Source organism: Enoplosus armatus, chromosome 5 (genome assembly GCF_043641665.1).
Source record: "Enoplosus armatus isolate fEnoArm2 chromosome 5, fEnoArm2.hap1, whole genome shotgun sequence".
Taxonomy (NCBI): domain Eukaryota; kingdom Metazoa; phylum Chordata; class Actinopteri; order Centrarchiformes; family Enoplosidae; genus Enoplosus; species Enoplosus armatus.
This window is the reverse complement of record NC_092184.1, coordinates 22244438-22263619: the sequence shown is the minus strand read 5'-3', so window position 1 is coordinate 22263619 and position 19182 is coordinate 22244438. Positions and strand designations below refer to the sequence as shown.

At 42.6% G+C, this 19182-nt stretch overlaps 2 protein-coding genes across 3 annotated transcripts in view; one reads left to right on the top strand and one right to left on the bottom strand.

Annotated features, from left to right (window-relative positions):
• The first annotated feature begins 29 nt into the window (after positions 1 to 29).
• On the top strand, positions 30 to 2497 carry LOC139285672 (uncharacterized). 2 transcript variants are annotated; one of them, XM_070906285.1, is made up of 5 exons: positions 30 to 273; positions 911 to 1252; positions 1377 to 1607; positions 1720 to 1748; positions 1879 to 2497. In XM_070906285.1, exons 1-5 carry the CDS (start codon positions 195 to 197, stop codon positions 1975 to 1977), a joined length of 780 nt encoding a protein of 259 aa, XP_070762386.1. In that variant the 5' UTR covers positions 30 to 194; the 3' UTR covers positions 1978 to 2497. The 2 variants fall into 2 exon arrangements, with proteins under 2 accessions (XP_070762386.1, XP_070762385.1); XM_070906284.1 differs by having other exon boundaries at positions 1374 to 1607.
• An 88-nt stretch (positions 2498 to 2585) lies between these two features.
• The window catches only part of LOC139285875 (rap1 GTPase-activating protein 2-like), a 65975-nt gene continuing 49378 nt past the window's right edge, over positions 2586 to 19182 (bottom strand). The window contains exons 4-23 of the mRNA XM_070906548.1: positions 17990 to 18025; positions 14784 to 14816; positions 14306 to 14527; positions 14092 to 14195; positions 12858 to 12936; positions 11989 to 12042; positions 11127 to 11210; positions 10923 to 11023; positions 10390 to 10519; positions 9870 to 10025; positions 9525 to 9596; positions 8888 to 8974; positions 8610 to 8750; positions 7275 to 7424; positions 7012 to 7160; positions 6804 to 6902; positions 6460 to 6580; positions 5188 to 5290; positions 4971 to 5047; positions 2586 to 4736 (exon numbers count right to left, since the gene is read on the bottom strand). Coding sequence (XP_070762649.1) covers positions 4728 to 4736; positions 4971 to 5047; positions 5188 to 5290; positions 6460 to 6580; positions 6804 to 6902; positions 7012 to 7160; positions 7275 to 7424; positions 8610 to 8750; positions 8888 to 8974; positions 9525 to 9596; positions 9870 to 10025; positions 10390 to 10519; positions 10923 to 11023; positions 11127 to 11210; positions 11989 to 12042; positions 12858 to 12936; positions 14092 to 14195; positions 14306 to 14527; positions 14784 to 14816; positions 17990 to 18025 — 2007 coding nt within the window. The 3' untranslated portion in view covers positions 2586 to 4727. The remainder of the gene's footprint in view (positions 4737 to 4970; positions 5048 to 5187; positions 5291 to 6459; positions 6581 to 6803; positions 6903 to 7011; positions 7161 to 7274; positions 7425 to 8609; positions 8751 to 8887; positions 8975 to 9524; positions 9597 to 9869; positions 10026 to 10389; positions 10520 to 10922; positions 11024 to 11126; positions 11211 to 11988; positions 12043 to 12857; positions 12937 to 14091; positions 14196 to 14305; positions 14528 to 14783; positions 14817 to 17989; positions 18026 to 19182) is intronic.

The following is a 19182-nucleotide window of genomic DNA, read 5'->3' as shown; positions in this document are numbered from 1 at the left end:
CCTTCCTTTCCTCCATCTGGACAAGAGCAGCAGCAGGATAAAGGAAAGCCTGCCAAATGACTGAGAATAGGAAAAGAAAGTGAGGCAAAGAGCGGGCTGATGGATTCCCAGCAACAATTTGACATGCAGCCTTCTCCACAAGCCTCGACATGTAGACTTCAAACTGGGGAAGTAAAACCAGCCTGTGATGAACCATGACCAACACACTGTTACAGTCAGACATGCATAACTATTTCCTGAGCGCCATCAGCTGTCTCTGCCTTCTTCATACCGGTAAGTAATACGTTTTAGTTCACACAAATCTAAAATCTTATTCAAAGTCTCATTATAACAAGGGAAATCTCCCCCTTACAATATGTTGTACTTGAGGAACTTGGCTGATGACACAGTCTTATGCCTTTGAATTCACATTTCCTGTAGTAGCTGTAGTGAAGTTAAAATAAGTTGCTATTGTAACTTATTGTTGGTTCTCGATAAGTCCATTTTTTCAGTCTCACTCCAATTTATACATAAATACTGTAACCACAATCAAGTTCAAGTGCGTTGTACGTATGAAATGTTTGTCAAACCGTAGCTACAATATGTCCATTTGACATAAATATATATATATATATATATATATATATATATATATATATATATATATATACATTTTATGTCAAACAATTTGTTCAGTGCATGTGGAAATTATCTGGTGATTAAGTCAGAAAACAACAACCCAAAAGTTGTCATATGAATCCTATTGTGCAATCTTGTTTGTGTCTGTGTGACATTTAATATGCATCTTTTCAGTTTTTTCAAAGGCCGTTAAGAGTCTGAACATTTAACTGATAAAGATAATTATACAGTTACCAAAAGTGACCAGATATCCCAGCACTAAAATGAGCTAAAGGACACTTCCCTTTTTCAGGTCTCCTCGCCGAGGAATGCAGCCAGGCTGTTCTGGCAAAGCGTGACACGTTCGATGTACCAGCAGGGGGCAGTCTGTCTCTGTCCTGTGTGGTCCAGCACTGTGGAGACACCTGGAAGGGATACTGGATGTGGAGGAATTCAACAGACGAAAAGCTGAGGGCCGTCGAAGGAGGTGTGGGGCGCCGTTTGACCAGTGTGACGCTCTCAACCAATCAAACTCGACAAATTTTGAATTTACTGAGTGTCAGCCTATCAGACGAAGGCTATTATGGATGCAAAGTTACATGGCATCAAGGTTACACTGATCAGGGACATTTGACATATGTGAACGTCACCGCAGGTATGAAGAATCATATATATTGGCCAAATGCATGTGTCTGTATATGCAGTGCTAACTAGAAAAAAATACATCATTATTCAAATTGCATTATCTGTGTCTATTATTCCGTGTCCTCCCCCAGCAGTCCCCTCTCAGAGGAGTTCGTTGAACAGGGTTTTGGTCTGTGCCGGAGCTTTTCTTTGTCTTCCCATCATTCTGGGATTGGCTCGTTGTCTGAGTTCAGGAGTCGAGCCTCAGCCACATCCCAGGACACTGTCCACGAATGCAGCTGTGTACAGAGACCAACCACACCCGGCTCCACAGCCTCCACCTCGACGCCCTGTGCCCCAGAAACGTAGCACTGCTCCTCGCAAAGGTATCACGTTCATCATTTGTACCTTGTAGCCTGTAACACTGAATAAACGTTACTGTAGCTTTGTCAAAACTGCTCTACTTACTGTATTGTCTTTTTTTTTTTTTTTTTAAAGCTCCCCCCAAGTCCCAGCAGAAGACCGAGGTGGGTGGACGCCCTGTTTTATGACATGATGCCCTCAACATTGTTTGTGTCCGCTGACTAGTCTTGAATGTGCCTGCATGCGACCTTGTTTGCATGTCAGTAACTTTTTTTTTCATTCACGATGTCACAGGTGGTGTATGCAGACATTTCAAAGGATGCACTGAGACAACAGGGAGCCTCCAGAGAGCCTGACCAGTCCACTGTTTACTCATCCCTCAGATTTTCCTGACTGCAGTCGAAGCAGAGAGGAGGTGGAAAGTTGTCTGTTAAATTCTCAATTATGTGTCACTTTTTTTTAGGAGATTCTGATGTTCACTCGTCTTTCTTGAGCTCAAGGCGTCACCTGCACATTGTGGGAAATCATTAAAGCAGAGGACAAAATAAGACACAAAGTCAGAGTCACTTTTGTCTGTCCATGCCTGTGGACTCTCCTGATTACACCCTGATGTGGAAGTCGTGACTGTTTTAATTATGAAGAAGAGAGAAGTGCCAAAAATCCTTCATATGCTCGTAGCGTAACAGGTAGCAAGTGGAGCAGATAATGAGGAGATATTGGAGCATGCATTTATCAGCTGAACCACCCCGAGGTGCTGCAGAGAGAAGAGGCTCAACTTTCACTGATGTTTCATTGTTTTGAAATGTAAGTTGAAGGAGTATTGCAGTATTTAAAATGTGAAACAGACTTTGCCTGTATTATCTACCAATGCTTTTGGTGTGTTCATGTACATAAAACATTAAAAGTATGAACTGTGATGCGCTTTAAGCGTGCGAGTGTCGTGTGAGATGTAAAATACTGAGAAAACACATACATGACACAAAATACAACATTTTATTTTAGAATAAATTCTCAATGTCACGTTACATAACCAAATATACATATACATGTGTAGACATCTTTTAAATTAATATATTTCCTTTAATCGCTTTACCTTATTAATTAGCGTACTCTGCAGTTACATTTTTACATGACATCAATGCAAAAGAAGTTATCATTTTAATAAATTAAGCATATTAACAGAGGAAAGGCTGCAGGGCGTTTAGGCGATACCTGCTACGAACTGAATGACATCTGAACTTCACAATGATTTCTGTCCCTGCTTCCTTCGCTCGAGGTAATCACTGGTCTACACTGACTGAGTACATCGTGTATTAGTCAACACATCTGCTTCTAGTCCAGTTACATCAGAAAGGTACATCTCAAGGAACTCAACGGCTTCCCGGTCACCTAAATTACAAAGTAGGCTTTTGTCATTTGGGTGAACTGACCCTTTAAACATTGCGGGATTTGAGTTTCATGTGACAGAACTTCACCCACTATTAAGCCATCCTCTCAGCAACAGGAATGGTTCATAGACATTCTTCCAAAAACCTACCAGCTTGGTTGTTTTTTGGTCACAGTTAAGCTTTTTCTTGATGAGCACACTCCCAATTTGCCCTGCTAACTCTAGTTAGTGCAGCTCCAGGCTAATGTCGTGGTATAGTTGAGTAGACCTATTGTCCTGTTGTGCTTGGAAGCAACTGGCTTTGCAATTTACTTCTAAGAGACTTTGTAATAACAACTAACAAAGCGTGAAATCAATAATACAAAAAAAAGTTCACATTCAAAGTGGGTTTTTTTTTGCCAAAGGTGGTTCATTTAACCTGAAACATCAAGTCATCTTCATCAGCTCACATGCTGGGAAACTGAAACTTTTCCAGTTCAAAAAGTTCCACCGAACCTAAACACAGATACACCGAGCTAGCAAGCTTCAATGGGAGGTATCAGAGGGTGAAATGTTTTTCAGTACGTGCAACGTCTATTTTCAGCAAACGTGGGTGTTGATCGGCTACCCACAACTGTGCTGTAACCGGATCCAGAAGATTCTCGTCCTCTCACATAGTGAGAGAGACAGACAGACGGACAGAGAGAGAGAGAGTCAGAGAAAAAGAGAGAGAGAGAGAGCATCAGTGGTGAAAAGGGCTTTTGATAGATTGTAAGGCGCAGCTTTGGCTAAAATAAGCTTATGGCAAAATGTGTTGGCAGTGTCTCCTACTGTGCCCTATATGAGCTAATTTCCACTAACCAAGCACTTGAGTCAGGGATTTGAAGTTACCCTTACAGATGCAGAAACGCTGTCATAGGTATCGACTGAATTTCAGCAATGTCGTGTTTATAGTGCAGTAGACACAATGCAGCAGCTAGCAAGGTTACAAAAGCATCTCGAAAATCAAAGATGTTCCCTAGAAAAGCATTTGTAAATGCAAAGAACACGCTCAGATCCTACAGTGGAAAATTCAGACTCCCAGTGTTGTCACCTCCAAAACGTTGCTACTGTAAGTCGACATTATGTTTCTGTGCATGTGTGTGTTTGTCTGTGTGTCTGTGTACTATTTTTTTAGGCAAAGAAAAGGAACTGTTCCCAGACGTACCATTCAAGGGCAAAGGCAAAAGGGAACAACCTGATGTCTGACCATTCTTAAAGACATCCTTTCCACTGAGCACTCAGCAGTCGAGCAGATAAAGAGTAACAGTTCGGCCATAGTCTCATGTTACCATTCTTCTAGATCACCGTGTCTCCCTATTAAACAAGATGCTTGAGAAAAAAAGCTGAGGCAGAGTCTAGCTCGGCCCACGCTCACAGTATCACAGCCATGCTATAGGACTTCCATGTGACCAATTAACAACTGAGATGCAGCAACTTGTAACATTAGCAAAGTATGGACTAATTTCTGTAGCTAAAGGTAAAGGAAGCCAACACGTCAGCTGCTTCTCCTCACTATACACTCTCAGTATTAGTTTATAGTGTGTGGCGACTCTGGTGCAGGTGGTAATCATGTCAGATTATCCTTGGCTTAGGGGAGTGGTTCTACAGTGATTTTCTTGTTGTTGTTGTTGTTGTTGTTGTTGTTGTTGTTGTTGTTGTGATTTTTCTTTTTTGCAGCTCCTTCAGCCCGCACTGTCCCTTTGTTGTGCAAGTCTGATATTTCCATTCCGCAAAGCTACTCAGACTGAAAGAGAGGAAAGTGGACAAAGAGGCCAGTTAGAGGAGAGAGTTAGCTATTACCCAACACCAGCGCCACTGTTTCAATGACATTACGGTGATCCAGAGATAATGAGATGTCCGTAAGATGGACTGTGCGTGTATCAAAAACACACAGAAGGACTTTTTTTTATCAGCACTTTAGCGCTTTAAAATAATATTTATGAAAGTATGCTGACCAGGCAGACATTTCAAGACTTACAGCTGTGGACGAGTGGCTCATTTTGTCAAAACGGAACTTCAAGTTTGACCTTGGTGATGTCTTACTTCTCCCATCTGCTGAGTACGGAAAAGAAAGACAGGAAATGCTGATTAGAGACCAAAACTCTGTCACCTCTAGGATGTCGGTGTCAGTGTTAAGATGTTGACAATAGGATCTGAATACTGCTGTGTATTGGTGTGTAAAATTGTAGGTTTACCGGTTGGACTGCGGCACATGATGACAGGGGTACCTGATCCCTGGCTGTCAACACTGAGGGCAGGACTAAAGGCAGAGGAGGACGCTATAGAGGGATGACTGGCCTGGGGGACGGAGAGAGCAGAAAAAAGTTTAACATGGAGGAAGAAAGAAACTGAAGAAGCTCAATGAATTAAGGAAGTGATATTTTTCCGAAGCTGACTTAAACCTTCCTGTCAGCAAAGTTAGAGGCACTAAATGCTCAGCAAGTGATTTTAAAAAATACAATTATTCATTTTGTGAAGCTACAGCCAGCTGTCAGTTAGCTTAGCTTAGCATAAAGACTTGGAACAGGGGGAAACAGCTAGCCTGACTCTCACTAAAGTTAAAAATAAAAATCTCCCTACCAGCACCCCTAAAGCTCACTAATTTATACATTTGTTCAAATGTAAAACCCGAAAGTTGCCGTTTTTTGAGGGGATTTCTTGGCCAGGCGCAGTAACTTCCTTGAGTCTTTTCCCAGACATAGTCCGACAAAATAGTCCCCCCCCCACCCCACTGAACAAACAAGACATTACGTATTCATTTGTGAGTATTCATTACCTTTGGAAAGAGCCAGGCTAGCTGTTTTTCCCTTGTTTCCATTTGCTCTTAGCAAAGCTAAACGGCTGCTGGCTGTAGTTTTATTTTTACCATATCAATCTTCTCCTCTAACTCTCAGCAAGAACGCGAACAAGGGCATCTCCAAAAATGTTGAACTATTCCAGTTTAAACTAATCAAAATTGAATAAGGAGGAGGTCTTTAAAGGCAAAGAAAAGCATTTTTCACTTGTGATGATCACTGGTGTATTTCACTGTGTCAAAGCACTATTTTACTTGTTTTCACTGGCCTTCAATAATCAGCATGACAAGTTCAACAGCACACTGTGCACGCTGATTCCCGTCCAGTTCAATGGTGAGAGTCGGAGAGCGATTTGACAGCATTTCTCACATAAAATAAAACAACACTGACAAGCAGTGTCATCTGATACACAGCAAGTGATGGGGGCTGTAATCATTATTATCAATGTGCTGACACTCTCTATTAGACAGTTCTTGGTAATTACAGAGTATTTCATCCATGAAAGCTTTGACAACTACCAACAACCTCACACTCCTTTCAGGATGTGTTTCCAGTTCTGCTCTCTCCACTTTAAACCCAAACACTAAAGACCAGCTCACAACGATGTAAACAACAGATAGTTGTGGGACAGACCTTTGTGATTTTATTACTCATTTTGAGTGCTGCACTCACTGTGTCCAGTTCTTCCAGAGCTTCTGTTTCTCCCGTGGTGCTGCTGAAGCTGCTGGTGCTGGATGAAGAGCGAGAGATGTTCGGTCTGCCACCGCTGCACTCTTTCAGCTTGATAAATGGCCTGTTGAAGAAAACGGAGGGGAGGGAGATGTGGAGAAGCTGAAAATTAGATGTTCAATAGAGGATTTCGACAGAAGAACTGGGAAAGAAACATGAATTTCATCTCAAATCTGTGGTGACCCCATTTCAGACCACTGACAAAATACCAGCTTTACTCAGCCACCTTGCTCTGCAGACTGTAGAGGAGTGTTGCGATTATCTCCAGGTACTAGTATTAGTCTTACCTCTCTTTGTTGGGGCAGATCTCAGGTGAGCTGGGATTGGATGATGTCTCCGACCTCACTTCTTGGGACAGCGGGCAGATCTCTGCAGGCTTATGGTCGCTGCTGACAAAAACAACACATTAAGGCGATCGCGACGACTTTCTGGACTACCTGTATAGAAGCACAGACACTGTCGGTGTCTGTGGCGTGACATACTCATGATGCTGACCGGTGACATTTACAACAGCGAGCCCTAAAAAACAACCTGCGTGTGTGTTTGTCCGATGGGGTGTCTGTGCTGGAGTGGAGACGAGGGAAGAGGCCTGAGCGCCGCTTCACTGGGCTCTTCAGAGGAGACTTGGCTGACAACACGGGAGGCTGAAGATCACAGATTATAGACTTTAGGCTTCTTCATTGATATTCAACGTGATACAGCTTTAAGTTTCATTCAGTGACTATCCCTCTCTCTTTCCATTGTACCCTTTTACTCACAGTGAAGGTGCTCTTTGTGCATTCGCTGGTGCTCTGCGGCAGTCCTCCTCCACTCACGCTGGCCGGGACCCCACCTCCTACCCCGGGGCTCCTGTGGCGGTGGGACCCCACCATGGTCTCCATTGAGTGGCTCCTGACACGCATGGCTCTCTGGAGAAGGGAGAGGAAACAAGAGAGTGAATGGAGCAAAGGGGAGAGGGAAAGAGGCAGATGGGTAAAGGAGAATCTTGGAGACAGGTAGAGTGTGCATGGAAGGAGAGAGGGGAGAGGGTGTGGAGAGTAAAATAAGAACAGAAGGGGTCCAGAACAAAAGTGAGGTTTTATCAGTTTGAAAGCAGCTTTCATTTTAAGGCATGAATTAACATTCAGGTTCGTAGATTTTTCAACCACCAGAGGACGCTGTTCTCCAAGAAAGAAGCCAAGTGAGTTGGTGTGGATGAATGAACATGTGTTGTACTAATCCTTATTATTCTAATGACTCTGTATTCATTTAGTCCATTGATAACAAGGTTCAGAATCATAGTTCAGTCCATAATAAATTCCAGTGAGTAAAATTGTTATAAAAAAGTATATAATAATATATATATATATATATATATATAACATTTTAATGTTCTGTCTACTGATGTTCTGTCTACTGCAGATATAGCATGAGGTACTTGTTTCCTTTGAAAGTATAAACACAAACAACACCATATAAAAGAATGTTTATTAATTATGTGGTGATCCTCTGTTGAATTTACAGTAATGCAGACAGATAATACACAGTGACTGCCAGGACAGCAATGAGAACAGCGCCCCCTGGGACTGACTGCAGAAAGTGCAAAGTAGCTGTCCATAATGCCTGTGAAGAGTAAGAGAGCCAGATTGTCACATAAGTCGCACATTCATCTCACACACACACACACACACACACACACACACAGACAATACACATTTTAATGGTCCTATTAACATCACTTAGCCTTTAGTCGCCGACATAAGAGTGTGAAGAGACAGTGAGTGATGAGAAAGTTAGATGAGGAAGAAAATAATTAAGATTCACAAAGAGGAAGAGACAATTATTCACAAATACATAAGCACAGCAGTGTTTGCATTCATTTTCACACACACACACACACACACACACACACCCATACACACTCAATATAAGGTCAAAATCTTCGAGCATAGAGAAAATAGTTTAGCACTTTATGTAATCTTGCAGACCTGTGACATTTAATTGACCTACAGCAAGAAAGCCTCACACTCTTGTGCTGTAATGATGGTGATAAAATGAATGTCACAGAGCTGCAAGAAGATTACATGGTGTCTTTTGTCCAGGTTCATGGTCACCTTGAAGGACTCTAGCAGACCCCCGTGTCCCCCGTTCTCCAGCTTGTCCTCCTCTCCCGCCTGGCCCAGACCCAGCGTGGCCTGGCTCTGTCTGTGCAGCTCGTCGTGGAGGTTGTCCAGCAGCGCAGCTCGCGTTCGCCCCTGGAATCAATGCACATACACAAAACTCATTTGGCAAGCATCGGGATGGTGATTATGGTGATGATTAGGGACGAAGCTGAGCAGCGATTGACGGCATGCTGTGGTGTTTTTAGTGTGGCTGCACGAACGTGTGTCACCTCTAGTTTGGCGAATTTGTCGGATTTGTAGCAGGCGTTTTCGGCATTGATCAGCTTTGTCAGCAGGAAGTCTCGAAACTCAGGACCCTGGAGGGAGGGGGGGGGGCGGTGAGAGAGAGAAGGGATGAGGGGTAAAGTTAGATGATGAATCAGAAGGGTGGGGGGCATCGATGAGGAAAGGAAAAGGTGCCCTTTATCAGCACCATACAGATGACAATATTGCAGCAGGCTGTGTCTGATCAAGAGTATCAACTCCACTGATTTAAATCCTCATCTGCCTCAAATCCTCTGTTTGTCCTCTTACGCTGCAACTCAAAAGTAACTGAATCTACTGGTCAGGTTGTTTTTATAATGCAGTTTCCCCTTTGTGACAACGATCTGAAATAAAGCAAGTCATTCTGGCTGATGTCAAAATGCAAGATGAAGAGGAGGGTTGGAAAAATGGAAATACATGTATAGTAAAGTACAGTCAACTCTCAAAATTTGAGGTGGGACAAAGTCGTTTTAAGCCTCAAGACTTGTCTATGAAGTCCTGAGTCAAAGTCCTTTTTTAAATTTTTCAAGTCAAGGTGATCAGACTCATGACTCAAGTCCAGTGTGTATTTTTCCTTGTGCTGATCTCAGCTCAGGCTCTCACCTTCCTAAAGACAGCTGGGTTCGGGAGAGGGGGTCCAAAAGGAGGCACATCCTCCCTCGCTGTAACAGACACCTGTTGACATGAAACAAATAACAGTCACACGTTATTGGCATGTATTTCAGGGGGACTGGAACGAAGTCAGGGGGAAACTTGAGAACACGCCATCGCGAGTGATGAGTGATTCATCATGAACTTTGTTGGGCCTTTGTTGTTCCTATGCAGTTATTTATGTTTCCTGCCCAGTACTCAGCTAAGGACTACTTGCAGTTTCAAACACAATCTTTTAAGCTTCTTTGATTTACTCATTTACAGTTATTACAGGGCACCCACAGGCCTGGTTTGTACCTTGTATGTTGTGTTCTCTGTACAGGGGTTCTCAACCTGCACCAGCACGTAGGCATGCAGGAAGTTGGAGGCGATCATGTCTGGAACAAACGGAGTGGGATGTTCCTGGAAGACTGCGGCCACAATATCATTTCCTATGTGCCTTTTCCTCTGGAGCTAAAGAAGCAGAGGAGAAAAGATTTATTAGTTGGTCAACAGATTTCATTTTGTGGCTGTGTAGCTCAGAGGAAACAAGAGCACAACTTATGAGTCTTCCATGACACATAAACCATTGAAAGCAAAGGGCTTTATTTGTTTCTAAGGAGGGTTTTAGCGGCTTCACATCAAATAACTTGAAAATGTTTGATTTAACATTTAGCCACAGTTTACGTAATAGCAATTCAGCTATGAGAACAACATAACACATTGTCAATAATCACAAGTGACCAATTTAATATTGATATATTTGAGCCAAAGGATCCAGCTAAATCCATTGTGCCTTCAGTGTAACAATAATAAAGCCAGTATTAAAGTCTTGTACCTGCTGGACGTCTCCCTCGGTGAAGGGAAGCTTGGTTGACACATGAAACATAATCTCCCTCCGTCTGAAGACAGTGTAGACAGATTCAGACCCCGTTTGTCCGTGGGACACATCCAGCCCACCGCGGAACCTGTCACATTATCAAAACACATGTGTCCTGTTCTCTGTGTGCCTCCAGACTAAGAAGATAAGATTATATGTTATGTATTTTATCACATTTTTTAACCAGCTCCAAGGCCACCCAAATGAGTTAGCTACAATTTAGAAGTGTAACACAATAGAAAAGGCCTGCAAGACAAGAAACAGTATACAAAGCTCTGATTACCAAAACAGCAGGACAAATTGCTCCAATGTTACAGCAATTAAACCCTGCTATTCTCCTTTATTGCACTGCACTTTAATGGCATCCCTCTTTTGATCCTTTTGGACCTTTTTTCTCCAGTCTCTATTTATTCTGGTGTTTCTGAATCCTGCCTTCTTTACTTTCATTTTTATTGCACTTTACCCTGCTTCTCTTCTCCTCCAACCCTTACCCTTTAAAGTCCTGGAGTTCAATGTTGTCGCCCAGAGTACTGAGAAACTCCTTGAACGCAGGCGTCTCCGCATTGTTCCCAAACAACTCCTCCTCTGATGTCTGAGAGGAAGAAACATGGAAATGGTTGAGGACAGGGCGAAAAAAATACAAGAGATCAAACAGTGTATACAATCAGATGGTGTATGTCAACATAATGTCTCACCTGTCCAAACTTCTGGTAGATGACTCCAAATTTGAAGGTGTTGTTCACCTCGTGTTCATCATAAGCCACTATCAGCTGGGATCCCTGTACACAAAAACAAAAACAACTATTTCTTACTGTGTTTACTTATCTCACTCAACTTGTTACACACTTTCTTCTTTCTGTGGTAGTTAGGAAAACATGTTGAAAACATGTCTCCGGGGCAGGTTTATTGGGCCCTTGTTACGTAAGGCCGACATGCGACAAACTGTCACGGCCCTCAGCGAGGGCAGCAAGCTTGTTGCTGTCTCTTGCAGACTGAGGCACAGATGGGTTTTTTTCCTTTCCGGAGGCACAGTCTGAGAGCATGCTCCATCACACTCCTCCACAGGGCTCACAGGAGGAGAAACAGATCCATCTTATCCATTTTAGGAAGTTGGTAACCTCTTGTATCATCAATAGGTTTTGAATAATGAACACGGCAGATGTTAGAGGGGTAGGGGGCTTATGAGGGTGAAGTTGAAGGGAAAGTGAAGTGAAAAGTTAATTAAGGTGTTGGTGTATGGCAAAAATATAAGGAATAATTAATAGAAACATTGCATCAGTTAATGTTTAAAAAAATGCCCCAGGCCTTAAGCAAAGGGCAAGAAATATTTATGGGTGTGTAGAATATATGAAAAGTTACAGATGAAGGTTGTTATTGAATGTAGCATTAGCACTTTCAACCCTACAGTGCCCCTTTGTCTCTCAGCAGAAGCAAAGACAAAGACAGGAAAAGGTAACTCCTGTCAACTTGAATGAATACATTCGTAACGGGATGGATGAGCTGAGGTCAGACTGGTTATTAATGAGGTCACAATGTGGGAGTTTGGGTTAAACTCACCCGAGGGTACAGGACCGGGTTGAACTTTAGCCCTGTGGCATCGTCACAGAGAAGCTGCAAGAAAAAAGAGACGATTTGACTAATGCCATATGAGAGAAAGTTGAAATGTATTTCTTGCCATCTAAAAATCATAATAATTATTATAATTATAATAATATTATTATAATTATAATTATAATCATTTGCTGTACATCCTTGATTTACCATCACATACAAAATGTAAAACCTTTCTATCCCTGACTGGATCACTGAATCACATGTCGGGGTAAAAATTATCAAGTGCAAAATGGGACTAATGGATGACACTTTGAAGTGTAAAGATGAAGTAAGGAGGTACTTTTCTTCCTTTAATGTGGGACTGTCTTCTGTTTTCTCTTGTGGAAGCGTAGTAATCTAAAGTATGTCGGTGCGGTTGCTTAAACCATTACCAGAATCTCTGCAGCTGCGTTTATTAGGAAACGGGTCTCCAACCACCGGCTATATCCAAACAAGAATTTGGACCTGCCCTGGCAGGCTTTATTGGTGCCTCAAGAACTGATCTCTGTCATTGGAACTGGAGTCAGACAAAGCCTGGTGCTGTTAAATGGTCTTGTGTTGCATTATATTTTATATGTGTTGGAAAAGTCATCATCATCATCATCATTAAGTGCAGTTGTGAAATGATTGAAGCATGGGATCAGTAAGCTGCTGAAAAGATATTCTCCATCAAACTCCCTCTTTCAGTTGAGAGCGAGCCAGCCTCCATATATCAAATCCTGCCCTTACAGCTGCCATTATGTTTTGATGTTGCTATGTCTCCATGTAGAGTGTTGGAAATTCATGGAAAATGGCTATTTTTAAACCTTGAGTACTTGTAAACTGTATCTTACCTTGGCAATCTGGGGTACACTGGGCAGCTGGTTGATGCCTGCTAAAGAGATCCTGTCATGGACTGTTTTGATCCTCGACCTGCAACAGAATAAGAAGCTCTGCTGGTAAGACTGAGCAGAGATTTTTATTGGAGTAGTTTATTTGCAGTCCACTGGCCAGGTGACATCATGGAAAAGCTATGATCTATGATCACGATGAGTTCAGTGGGTCTCAACAGAGAAAAGAAACAGAGAAATAAGCAACTAGTGATGGGCTGATTGATATCCAATGTGTCGATACTGGCGATATTACTGGTATCATCGCTGTCAACTGTCAAAGAGGAGATTAGCCATCACCTGGCTACAGTCCCCTCTGCAGCGCCCACAACGGCCAATCGCAAACATCACATTAGTTCATTGTTTTTCTCGCCTGTTAATTAAAATGTCACCAACTGCGATAGTGGCAGGAAAGCTGCCCACTAAAGCACCACAAATCTGTTCAGTTAATCATGATGAAGACCATAAAGAGCTGCAACAAAAGAGGAAGAAAGAGGGAGGAGTAAAGCCCAAACCAATTTGTCTGTCAGTAAGTTGGTCCACCACTTTGGTCCACACTGAAATATCTAACTATTGGATTTGACTTTTACTCGAGCACCACCATGAATTTGACATTTGTGACTTTAATTGGAATGTCGTGACAACTGTTGGATGGATTGCTATAACATTTGGTAAAGACATTTATGTTTACCTCACGATGATTTGCAATCACTTTGATGATCCTCTGACATTTTTCATCTAAAATTTCAAAATGTCAAAATTTCAATTTTACCAATACTTCAGTTTATGACCAAATACCCAAACAACTACTATGACATTCCCATCAGTCTCAGCTGTATTTGTGTTTATTGCTAATTAGCAAATGTTAGCACACTAACACACTGAACTAAGATGGTGAGCATGGTAAACATTATACCTGTACAGCCTCACAGAGCTGCTAGCATGGCTGTAGACTCTTAGTCTTGTTATTATTATTGGTATGGTAGACATTGGCATTGGATTAAAAACACTCATTTCTGGTATGGCCCATCACTGACAGGAACAAGAAGAAAAATCGCAAAAACAAATCAGACAACACAGACGAAGACGGACTCTAATGGCCTGGACTCGTGACAAACATGGATTGTGAGTGAAACTCAACATTAAGGATGTAGTGTTGGTATGTCATTCATCATATTAGACATTTCGGTCTTTGTACCTGAGCATGATGCGTAGGAACTCCTGTCCCTCAGCCTCCTCGTGTTTCAGAGACATGATGAGGTTGCCTATGCTGCTGCCAGTGCAATAATAGTTCATGTGTTCCTGGATGTATGAGAGTAGAAAGGAGGGTGTGTGAGAGACAGACACAATAACTGCTTCTTCCCTGCTAAATACATAGTGAAACTGACATGAATACACACACACACGCTAACCTTGCCTAGGAAGTGTTTGCGGTATGCGCGGGCTGTGCTGTTACACTCCAGACGGTAGCTGTGCCCCCCACCAGGGCTCATGCCCTCTCCTCCCTCCTCCTCCTCACAGAAACTGGACTCTGAGGAGGAGGGGGTCCCTGCTGGTGCCTCCACATCCTCAATCCAGTAACCTCCGAACTGTGGCAGGATTACCTGGGGGTATGGACCACCTTTCTCCAAGACCTTGGACAGAAGCGCAGCAGGGAGGAAGGGCGGTAGATAAAAGCAGAAGTATAATAAAATATAATAGCTCTGGGACATATTCTCCAGAATTGCACCTTCATAAGGCAAGCTTGTTAAGCATGTAATAATAAAAATGCAAAGTACTTAAACTTTAAATATATTATCTATTGTTGGAAACACTCCTAGCTAGCGGTTCCACATGAGAAGGGTGTAAATGTGTGTTATAAGTGTATTATGTGAGTGAGAAATGACTCACATCTTCTATCCGTGGGTAGGGGATATAGTCATCCTGTAAAAAAGAGGACACACACACAGTTAGAAGGACTCATTTCAACATAAGTGAACTTCACTGACTTTCACCACAATGACACAGTTGCAAGCACAGCCACGAGAGCAGAAAGGTAACACAGCGTATCATGCCAAATGATGATGATGCAACAGCCTGAAATGCACAGTCATCAACAAACATCAATGAGGGTGCGTCACCCCTTGATGATGTCAGAGCTGTTTTGATTCAGCAGCCCCTGGGGTTAAGAGCCTGTAGTAGTTTGTCAGTCTGCTAGCGTAGCACAGCTCCAGCCTGCGACCTCTAAATACTGCTGAGGCCCGTCTGCACCGCTGAGAGCGCAGCACTACGGACAGCCAGTCATTTGTATTCCGCAGCAGCAGGAGTCAGGATACTGGCAGTCCAGAGAGGATCAATTGACAGTTGGACTTCATTCAACTTATAATCAATCAGATCAGGAGGCTATTGATTTTGTACTTTAAGAGCCCTGAGAAGAATTTGAAAAGCGTTCACAGGCATGTTCAGAACAGGCTGACAGATGAGACAAGAACAACTACAGAGCAAATCAGGAGGCATGATGAAGCGGTGGTGATGGAAAACATGCAGAGACATGGGACACAAACTGATGAGATGTGTACAGGTATGTGTCTGGTGTATGGTCACACCTTCCATTTTTTGGTCTCTTCAGTTTTAGGGACCTTATTAGTGTCCGTACGCAGCGTGAGGACGGAAAAGCACAAGGGTAAAAAAAAAAGCAAGTTCCGTGTATTTCTGTGCATTTTAAAACTGTCCTGGAACATGGCATTCTCGCTTTTCAGACCTCATTGTCTCTGTTGCCAGATGACAACTGAGTGAGTCATACATGCTAATGCACTTCCCTGCACACACACACACACACAGGTAATACAGACACTTAGTCATCCTCTCTCACTGAAGTGTTCCTTTCCTCATTCGTTATTGCCTCTTTTTGGGACACAGCAGCACTGAGACGCAGGCCGAGGCCTTTTTCAGTCTGCAGTGTTTTGTGTATATATGCAGATATGAAAGTCTGGAAGACACAGAGTAAATTGGCCAATTATGGTACAGGCCCAGTGGAACTGCTCGTCTACATGACTGAGCATAGACGCGAGGAAATGAACGTGTGTGTGTGGGGATTCAGAGTGCCGAACATACACACCACTACCATCACTTCTTATCATACCAAGAACCCAACAGCACTTGTTTGAATGCTACAAGTACACACTCATGGACCCCAATACACACACACACACACACACACACACACACACACACACACACAAGCGCTCACACACACACTTCTCAGTCTTGTCTGTAGTGGTGTGTGTCTGTCTGAGTGCATATTGATGGAGCAGCTGTTACAGTCACGGGGGAGTCGTTGTCCACAATGGGAGACTGATCACAAAGACGCTCTTAAGAGGCTTTAATTTTCAGTCATAGACAGAGAGACAAAGATGAGGAGAGGACAAAGGAAGAGGGAGGAGGTAGAGGTGGAGAGGGGTGAAGTTAGGAGAGGCAGAAGAAGAGATTGGGATCAAAAAGGTGACCTTCATCAGCGCCATCCAGATTACAGCACACTTTGAACACTTGGTTCCAAATGTGGACTTACAGCTCAAGAGAGCAGGTCGATGCAAGCTGAAGTTCAGAAAAGATGGATGAGGTGCACGTTTTCTCTGTGTGTGTGTGTGCGTGTGAGACTGTTTGATCATCAGGCTGCATTGCCCGACTGTCATCCACCAGTCACACTTTCCAAATAACTCTACTGATATCTTCAGTCAGCCTCTCCTGCTGCGTCTCCCCGAGCAGCGTCTTTCTACCTTTCTCCTTATTGAGCAGAAATCATGCTTCAAAATTAAGGGAAAACGCTGGCCTTATTTTTCTTATTGTCAGCATAAAAAGATCAGGAACGAGAATATGTTAGTCCTACTCAGTACTTTTCAGCTTCCCTACCCTGTCTGTGGCACTCAACCACAAGCCTACTCATTCCTACTGAAATATATAGCTTTATTTTTCAAAATCGCTAAAACAGTCAGGCACTGTAGTTTTAAACAAACAATACTTAAACGTGGTTAATAGTGCATTATGGGGAACTATTTACAGCAGCGGATTAATACACATTTGATGCTCTAGTGAGTATTTACAGCAGCAGGACGGTGTATGTGGGATTGACTTAAATTAAACTACAGTGCCCATGTTTATTCTAATAAAGCAACATGTCACTCAGAGCAACAGCCCAGCTCATTGAAGTGTTTGGAACAATGGAGGTTTATGGCACAGAAGGATAAACTATATCAGGCTTTGGCTACACAAGCAATACTTGCTATTAGGATCAATTCAATTAAGGGATTTTTGATAATAAGACAGTACAGAATATAAGCAGACTAATCCTTTAAGAAAAGTTAGAGGCTTTGTGTGGGGGAGGTGGTAGAGCTTTCACCATTTCTTTTTTGGGTAGTTTAATGTGCCTCGTTCATGGGTTGCTGCATAAAACTAACTTTCTCTTTCAGTGACTCGTCAATTCTGCTGGACTCTGGTTATATCTATGCAAAGCAAGTCTGATTAGCTGCATAAAAGTAACGGTCATTCTATTCTCAACTTATGAACCTAGACCTGGTACGACTGCCCAATTCAGACATCTTGGAGATCCTTCTTTTTCTGTGCCCTTCATTTATCCTCCCACCTTCTTTCTCCTCCTCCTCTCCCTTTTTATATCCCCATCTGTCCCCAGACTACTCAAAGCCTACGTACCCTTAGGGGCCCGTGGAGGGCACAAAGTGGTTGCATACAGAGAGAGACAGACTTTAAAAAATCAATGAATTGAATGAATTCCATACAGAAAAGGAGGAAATAGTTATGCCAGTCCAGATCTTTCAAGTGCTATTTTTCTCTGCCCCCCAGCATGACCATTATCCAATCTGAGCAACAGACTGGACCCTGCGGGTTGACCTACACTGAAAGGATCATCAATGTCTGTCTCATCCCTGTATATGTTAAATCTGGTTGTGGTCAAAGATCACAGTGTGTTCATGGTCTGTTCAAAGTTTTGTCCAGTTACACTGCACATATGCATCTTTTGCTCAATGGTACAAACTACAGGATTACTGTAGAGAAAGAAACTGGATTCACAGGAAAGACAAGAATTCATGAGAATTTCATACCTGCATCCTCTCCAGCATATCGAAGAACTCTGCAGACTGAAACACACAGAAGAGCATTACAAAACATGTAAAACAAGGTGTAACGCTGCTAAACTTTGATTTCCAAAATCCACTGACATCAAACAAATGTTTTTCAGTACAACAGCTCAGTCATCGCCCTCTTGTTGGCTCAAATTTACACCTTACAGAAGTGTTTCGACACTCAGCAAAACCAAAATGTCTGGATTTTAAAGGTCTTACATCGGTAACATTGGTGTTGACAGCAGCAGATCTTGCCGGCCAGCTCGCTGCACACAGTATAAACTTAGCTGTGTCAACAGGGCAGGGCAGGGGAGAAACTTTCCCAGCAGCCTCTCACACCCACATGCACACACACTGATAAGCAACCACTTCCTCAGAAAGTAGCACACACTTTGTTTTTACATTTTGGCCCATATATATTATGTGTAAATGTGTGCAGGGTGGTTTAGGCCACACACACACACACACACACACACACACACACACACACACACACACACACACACACACACACACACACACAGGAGATGTCAATTCATGGCAGAGAATTAAACTTCCTGTTCAACAAAAAGTCTGGTTTAAAGGAAGAAATTCAGAAAAGCAGCAGTGCTATGCTTCCTCTTTAAGTGGCTACTTAACAGTTCACTGCTGATGAATCACAATGGAACCAATGGAAAAAAAGAAAAGGACCCACTTTCATTGAAAACTAAAAATCATGACTTTGACAGCCAATACCACACACTAACATGCACTATCACACTTGCACCAGTCTGGGTGCTGCACACTGTACAGCACCATTAAATACAAAGCAAGAATGAACCGGGAAATAAATGCCTTACCAATAAACCGTAGCTCCTTAAAAAGGAAAGTCTGGTGTTAAACTGGTGTTTTATAGCCTTTTCAATGACTCTATGATTCTAGCAGTAAAAAATGGAAACTATGACTGTACAAAAAAAAGCTAATGTTATTCCAGACACCCTGCACTTAAGTGAAAAATCTATCATTACCACTCCAACTGCCGACAGAACCACACACACATGCAGAGCTTATCAAGAAGTTAATATTAACCCTGTTAAAGTTGTTGTAAGCTGATACAGTGCTGTGGCTGGACATGCAGAGTCAACACCAGACAGCCAGACCAACAATAAGCACAGCTGTCTATATCTGTTAGA

What these genes read in the sequence shown, in the direction of transcription:
- LOC139285672 (XM_070906284.1), top strand. Translation starts at nt 195, where the DNA reads ATGACCAACACACTGTTACAGTCAGACATGCATAACTATTTCCTGAGC. An exon ending in TCTCTGCCTTCTTCATACCG is followed by an intron (nt 274 to 910) that starts GTAAGTAATACG and finishes TCCCTTTTTCAG; the next exon opens with GTCTCCTCGCCGAGGAATGC. An exon ending in TAGCACTGCTCCTCGCAAAG is followed by an intron (nt 1,608 to 1,719) that starts GTATCACGTTCA and finishes TTTTTTTTAAAG; the next exon opens with CTCCCCCCAAGTCCCAGCAG.